This window comes from Orycteropus afer, unplaced genomic scaffold (genome assembly GCF_000298275.1).
Source record: "Orycteropus afer afer isolate SDZICR_OR568_19922 unplaced genomic scaffold, OryAfe1.0 scaffold00420, whole genome shotgun sequence".
In the NCBI taxonomy this organism is placed as follows: domain Eukaryota; kingdom Metazoa; phylum Chordata; class Mammalia; order Tubulidentata; family Orycteropodidae; genus Orycteropus; species Orycteropus afer.
Genome location: NW_006922007.1, coordinates 2,688,957 through 2,696,759, shown reverse-complemented (window position 1 = coordinate 2,696,759; position 7,803 = coordinate 2,688,957). Strand labels below are relative to the sequence as shown.

Sequence of the window (7,803 nt, the reverse complement as noted above, 5' to 3'; positions counted from 1 at the left end):
TGTGGCTTCCAGCCAAACAAAAGACAGGCATATGAGCTGAACATTTACATTAGGTAGATACACTCCTTGGAGAGATCAATCATGGGAGAATAGAATGGCTGTGTATGCATGGGGAGACAGCCCAGGGGGGAGGAGTGCATGGGAGGGAAGGACACAGGGAAGAGGTAACTATGGAGAGGAAGTGGGAAGAAAGCTGTTGCCTTGTGGGAAATTGCAGTCAATGTCATGAGACAAAGTATATGTGAACTGCTGTATGGAAAATGAATTTGCTCTGTAAACTTTCACCCAATGTCATCACAATAAAAATTTAATAAAATAATAATAATACCATAATAATTCTACAGCTTCCTTAAAACTTACAATAGTTCCTTTATTTAAAAAAAAAGTCTTAAGTTTTCAAACACATTGTAACATGACATAACCTGTTCCAGTGCAGCTTTGGCTGAGGTGTTAATGCAGGGCCAGTTCCTTGGTGTAGTGCATATTGCTTTTCAGTGGTAAAATCAATCTATACACTGTCTTGCTTCTGTACAAGGTCCTGATGGAGTATCAATGAGGCTAAGGTCCTGTCCTTCAGACGTCAGTCCCAGGTGGCTGTGATGAGCCCCAGGAGAGATGTCACTATTGTTAACTGCCATTGAGTTGGCACCCAACACATGGAAACCCCATGTATAACATAAAATAGCACTTTCCTGTCCTGCACATCCTCATGATCCCTTGCGGATCAGACTGTTTTGATCCATAGGGTTTCCACTGGCAGATTTTCTTTCTTTCTTTTTTTATTGTGCTTTAGGTCCAAGTTTACAGAGCAGAGTTAGTTTTACATTCAACATTTCGTGTGCATTTAGTTTCACTCCCCATTTACCATCCCCAACCCTAACCCACTCTACAGCCCTCCCTACCTGGTAACCGCCACCTACACCATGTCCCTCATAGTTATACACTCCCATGTGTCCTGCATTTCATCCGTGCAAATGTTGCCCCTCTGGTGCCCCATGGTTGATTGCTCCAAGGGATACATCTCCGTAGAGTATGTGGGTGCATCACCCAGGGTTGAGTGGTCTGCGTGTACATCTTAATTACTATTGGGTGAAGAGCCAGCCCCTGGGAGTAAATTTTATTCCAGGCCTGAAGTATATCCCAGGGCCATCATATTGGGGGTCCCACCAGACTCCATCTGACCAGTAATTCTGGTCATTATTGTGTTTTTGGATTTTGTTCCACATTTTTCCTCCCACTCTATCCAGGATCTCCAGTTTTGATCCTTTCCCGAGTGGTGGGCATTGGTAGCCAGGCACCATCTAGTTCTTCTGGTTTTGAGGTCCATCATGTTCTAGGGCCGATTCCTTCCAAGTGTTCTTTTTCTTTTTTTTTTTTATTTTTTGGTACTCTTCTTCAGTTCCAATGATAGGAGACCATTAGCTTCATCTTAGATGACCGCTTGAAAGCTTTTAAGACCCCACTTGCTACTCATCAATGTAGGTAGTGGAACAGATTTTTAATGTATTTTATTGTGTCCATTGGCAGATTTTCAAAAGTAGATTGTCAAGCCTTCCTTCCTAGTCTGTCTTAGTCTGGAAGTTCCAGACTAAGATGAGATCTGTGCAGCATCATAGCAACATGCAAGCTTCCACTGACAGATGGGTAGTGTTTGCACATAACATGTGTTAGTCAGGAATTGAAGTCGGGTCTTTAGCACGGAAGGTGAGAATTTACTGCTGAATCGCCACTGCTGCCATTCCAAAGAGGTTTAGGGTTGCTGAATACAATCAAGACTTAGTACAGGGAGAAGTCCAGAATCATGAAGAACGCTTCATGAAGAACAAACTAGTAAACCAGTATATCCCATGAGTGTCAGAGTAGAACTGTGCCCCACAAAGTTTTCAATGGCTGATGATCAGAAGTAGATCACGGCACCTTCTTCTGAGTGCCTCTGGGTGGACTTGAACTTCCAAACTTTTGGTTAAGAGCTGAGAGCATTAATTGTTCATACTACCCAGGGCTTCTGAAAGCTTCACAGAGGGGGTTTTATCATGAGAAATTTGAGCAGGATGTTGAGGAAAGGTCAGGGTTTAGATATACTGAGTCAAGCAGGAAGAGCGTTTCATCCCAAAAGAAACAAGAATAACTGCTCAGATGTCCAAGGATGAATGGAACATATGGGCACAAAGATGAACCAGTGTGGCAGGACTTTCAGAAAAGAGAGGAATGTAGGTCCTGGGAAAGTTGTGAAACAAATTATGAATTAAAAGTTCATAAACACTTGAAAGAATGGGAATTCCAGAACACTTACTTATGCTTATGAGGAAACTGTACCTAGACCAAGAGACAGTCATTCTGACAGAACAAGGAGATACTGAATGGTTTAAAATCAGGAAAGGTATGCATCAGGGTTTTATCCTTTCATGACACTGATTCAATCTCTATGCTGTCAAATAACCTGAGAAGCTGGACTATATGAAGAAGAATGTGGCATCAGGATTAGAGGAAGACTCATAACAACCTTCAAAATGCAGATGACACAATCCTGCTTGCTGAAAGCAAAGATGACTTGAGGTTCTTACTGATGAAAATCAAAGACTGCAGTCTTCAGTGTGGCTTACACCTTGTAGTAGTTAAAGTTGTGTGTCAACTTGGCTGGGCCATGGTTTTGAGTGGCTGGGCAGCTGAATATAGTTATTCCCCATTATGAGACTGGTAATCAAATCCATGGTGGAATCACTGTGAGGAGCTAATTAGCTGCCTTTGGGGTATGACCTGCTTCCAGTCTATGAGGAGAAGCTTTGAGAAAGATCTCTAGTTTTTGGCATATCTGGATCCTGCATTTGGCCAAGGCTTCATCTCACTGTTGTTGTTGTTGTTGTTGTTGTTATGTGCCGTCGAGTCGGCCCTGACTCATAGCGACCCCTCCTTGGGTTTCCGAGGCAGTATCACTACGGAAGTAGGATTGCCCAACCTTCCTTCCGAGGAGTGGCTGGTGGGTTTGAACCGCCAGCCGTCTGGTTAGCAGGCAAGTGTCTTAGCCACTATGCTACCAGAGCTCCCTGGTCTGCCATATTGCCTGTTGATCTTTGGATCATTCCTGGAGTTGAAATAGTGGCCTGCCATGTTGTCTGCTAATCTCGGGACTGTGCCATTTTGCTTGTTGATTTTGGGTTCATCAGCCTCAGCAGCCAGCAGCTGCATGAGTCACAAAAAGCCTCCAGCTCTAGTGGGTCTGGAACAGGAGGCAGAGCTGAAGCCCAAGGTCAGAGGGCCCAGCCCCTAGAGCCCTTTGAACTTGGACTTTTAGCCTCCCAAACTGTAAGGGAATAAATCCCTGTTTGTTAATGCCATCCACTATTATGCTGTTATAGTAGCATTAGAGAACCAAGACACACATGAACCTAAAGAAAACAAAAATCCTCACAACTGGACTAATAAGCAACATTCCAATAAATGGAGAAAAGACTGAAGTCAGGAATTTCATTTCACTTGGATCCACAATCAATGCTCATTGAAGCAGCAAAGAAATCAGACAATGTATCATACTGGCAAATCTGCTGCAGAAGAGCTCTTCTGTTAAAGTGCTAAAGAGCAAAGATGTCACTTTAAAGACTAAGGTGTACCTGACCCAAGCCATAGTATTTTAAATCTCCTCATATACTTGTGAAAGCTGGATAATGCATAAGGAGACTACAGAAGAATCTATGCCTTTGAATTGTGGTGTTGACAAAGAATACAGAAAACACCATGGGTTGCCAGAAGAATGAACAAATCTATCTTGGAAGAAGTACAGTACAGCTAGAATGCTCCTTAGGAGTAATAGAATGGCCAGACTTCGTCTCATTTACTTTGATCATGTTGCCAGAAGGGACCAGTCCTTGGAGATGGATATCACGTTTTGTAAAGAGACAAAGGGGAAGACCCTCAATGAGATGGATTGACACAGTGAATGTACAAATGGGCTCAAGCATAGCAAGCATTGTGGGGATGGCCCAGGACCTGTTGGTGTTTCAGGTCATAGGGTCACTATGAGTGGGAGCCGACTCGATGGCACCTAACAACAAAACACTTAAAAGACAATAATGATTAGTATGAATCAATCATGGATCACTAGGAATGACTCATTTCCTTTTTTTTTTTTTTTTAAGTTGCTACTCTCTTGTACTAAGGGATGTTTTCAAGGGGATCCTTGTGATTGGTTGGAATGTGGTCTTTTCTAAAGTTTCTGTGGTCTTGTGCAGGGGTATCATAGATACCATTGTGTGATACTTAAGGTTGTATATCAACTTGGCTGGGCCACGATTCTCAGTGGTCTAGCAGTTATGATGTAGTCATCCCCGTGATGAGATCTGATATAACCTAATCACCTCCCTGATGAGATCTACTATGAACAGCCAATCAGTTGAGAGGGAGTTTCCTCAGGGGTGTGGCCTGCTTCCAGTGTATATATATGGATGTCCTGGCCAAGTTCAGTGGCTTTCTGCTGGATCTGGATCCTGGCTCTCCGGTTCCTGGACTTGAACCAGTGGCCTGTCTGCTAATCTTGAGATTGCTAACTTTATAGTCTGTGAGCCAACAATCTGCCATGTTACTTGCTGATCTTGGCTTCATCACCCTCTGAAGCTAGCAGCCTGCTGTATTGCCTACCAATCTTGTGTTCATCAGCCCCCGTAGCCTCCAGCTTGATGTTTGACTCATGGACTTGGGACTTGCCAGCCTCCACAACTGTGTGAGCCATTTCCATGAGATAATCTGGAGAGCCCAGCCTAAGACAACCATTGTGCCAGCAGAACTTTTTTCATTTACATCAGGTTAAGCAAGAAGTATCTCTCTCACTCCTGGCCAGAGATTCTCAAACCTAATTTCACATTAGAATCACTTGGAGAGCTTCTTCAACATCACATGACATCGGGTGTCTCCCCCTGAGAATCTGATTTAACTGGTCTAGGCTGGTCCTTGGGTATAGATGCCTTTAAAGCTTCTTAGGTGGCTCTAATGGGCAGCGTCCAGTGAACTAGGCCAGGTCTGTAATGCAGCCTTCTTCTATGGTCTACAAAATTGAGCCACACTTGCTAACTTCTTACACACAGCCCTCTCCCTCAGATCCTGGTGCTTCTCTTCTTTCTCTGTTCCCAATTCCTAGCTGCCGTGCTCAGCCCCTTCTGAGTCTGGGGTCTTGTGTGCCCTGGTCTCCTGCCTTCCGGCGCTGGCACCTTCTGCTGTCTCAGATAAGGACTTTCTATCAACACTACACTTTGTGGACACACACTCCCTGGCCCAATAAGTCAATAAGGGGAAAGGATTCAAAAAACAAAATGAGAGAGAACAACTTGAGCAGAGTAAGGCCTGGCCACAGTGGAGAGAAGGCAGACCAAGCTTTCAATGGTCCACAGAGTTACATGTGGGTGACTGAAACTGTCCTTCCCATTTCAGAAAGTGGGGGACTTGAGACCATACCCCCAGATAGTCCTTGTCTGAGCATGGGTCAGAGCTCCAGGTCTACATCTTAGAATCCCACCACCGTCTGTTAGTCTGTCGTACTGTGGTGACTTGCATGTTGCTGTGATGCTGAAATCCATGCTGCCAATAAAATTGTGGCTTTCTTAATAAGTAGTCTAGTGGCTCAGATAAGAATTCAGGCAAAGTAGCCATGGACAAAGACCGCCACGGCCAGGAGAAGGATGGCATTGATGTTCACAATAGTCCTCCATAAGGGCTTCTCAGAGGTGTCTGTCAGCTTCCTCCTCAGGGCCTCCTCCTCCTCTCTGGTCAGCTTGGGCCCTTTCTTCTGCAACCCGCAGAAGATGTCATAAGCCTTCTCAAAACACCCACGGGGCTCTTCAGGATTACCTGAGACAACGAAAGATAAACACATTATCACAAAACATGGGATATAGAATTCTTTTTTCAACTGACCTAAGCTGGTTAATACAGTACCTATCACTGTACAGAGTGATCACAACCACTTCTCAGGGTTATAAGGACCCCTGAGAAAGTACAGATAAACTCGATTATATGAAAAACAGGAAAATTTTGTATGGCATAAAATTCAATAAACAAAGTAAAAAGATAAATGACAAACTGGGATAAAACATTTTCATCTTCTATCACAAAGGGTTCATATCCTTAATATATAACAAGTTTCCAAAAATAGAGGAGAAAAGGCCACCAATAATCCCATGTAAACATGTTAAAGAAATGAATAAACAGTTCAAAGGAAAGAAAAAGTGGCTTTTAACCCCACATTATTTATTTATATATTTTTAAATTTCTTTCTTTTTTTGTGTGTGTTTTGGGTGTAGATTGACCAAGCAAACTTGTTTTACATTCCACAGTTCATGCACAGCTGATTTCGCAGCCCCAATTACCATCCCCAACCATAAAAATCTCTCCTGCCCTCCCCTCTCTGTGGCCACCCCCTCCCTGTGCCCTGCTTATCTATGCATGCCTGTCTGTCCAGCTCTCCCTCTGTGTGAGTGCTAACCCTTTGATGTCTCAGGGTTGATTGATCCAAGGTGGGTGCATTGACCTACAGTGGGTGTTCTGTATGTAGGACTTTCTACTGTTAGGCTGAGAGTCAATCCGTGTAAGTGAGTCCATTTCTAGGCCCAAAGGGTAACCCAGGCCCATAGTCTCAGGGGTTCCACCAGTCTCTTTCCCACAACTAATTCTGGTCATTTTTGTGTTTTTTAATTTTGTTGCACATTTTTCCTCCCACTCTATCCAGGATCTCCAGATTTGGTCCCTTTTCAAGCAGTTGGCGTTGGTAGCTGGACACCATCTGGTTCTTCTGATCTCAGAGTCTTGGAGGCTGAGGTCCTCATGGTCCATCTTATCTCTGGACTAATTGTTTCCAGATGACTTTGACATTCTTCACTCTTCTTTGCTCCAGATGACAGGAGACCAATAGTTGCATCTTAGATGGATGCTCAAAAGCTTTTAAGACCCCAGTCACTACTCACCAAAATTTTAAGAACTATGTGTGCCAATTGAGCATGATGTCCCCCAAGACCATGGTCACTTGACACCACCACTGCAGGCCCAGTGATTCTCTCTCACAAGGTGTTTCGTTGTCTCTGAGGAGCTACTCCAACCCTGTCTTCTGTTGCTTCTGTAGTGTATGTAGCTAATTGTGTTGCACAAGTGCATATGTGAGATTATCTTCAGCCAAATCTATCCTTGGTCTAGGGTGTATTCCTCTTCACCTACCCCCACCTGATCTTCTCACCTATCTATGCATTGATCTGTAGTCTGGTATTTGATGCTAGTGAGACTGCGTGTTGTGTATTTTCCTCTGTTGTCTATATCTTTTGTGTACATGCAGTCTTTCCTTTCCCCAATGTCACCATGCTGGTCACATTTTCCATACCATTCCTCCTCTCACCTAAATCAACATGTGACCCCCAAATAGTCCGAGATCTTCCCTTCCCTTCCCTCGTGTCCCCAGTAAGCAACAAAGTGAGTTTCCTTCCTGAATAAACCTTTCATTGACTTGTTACAATAGTGGATTCATACAATATTTGTCCTTCTGTGATTGACTTATTTTTTTCTCCTTTCTTCTTTATTATTGGTTTTGTCCTTACTAAGCCCTTGTGTTTTTATTTTTCTGGGTTTGCTTAGAAGGATTGTTAATTCTCTTTGCGGTTACCTTGAAGAAAATTCTTATCTCCCTAAGTTTGGAACAGTCTGTTCTATAAAGACAGTGTCCTGTCTTCCTCTCCATTTGGAAGTTTTGTGATTAAAACTTTTATTCCCTCTATTTGCTTTGTTGCTGGTGTCATCTGCAGATTGACTCCCTTATTTTTCTATGTACGTTTC

The 7,803-nt window shown here is 43.4% G+C and overlaps 1 protein-coding gene across 1 annotated transcript in view; it reads right to left on the bottom strand.

Annotated features, from left to right (window-relative positions):
* Window positions 1-5,620: 5,620 nt before the first annotated feature.
* Window positions 5,621-7,803, bottom strand: part of LOC103208268 (solute carrier family 5 member 4) — an 88,921-nt gene continuing 86,738 nt past the window's right edge. The window contains exon 15 of the mRNA XM_007953956.2: window positions 5,621-5,835. Coding sequence (XP_007952147.2) covers window positions 5,621-5,835 — 215 coding nt within the window. The remainder of the gene's footprint in view (window positions 5,836-7,803) is intronic.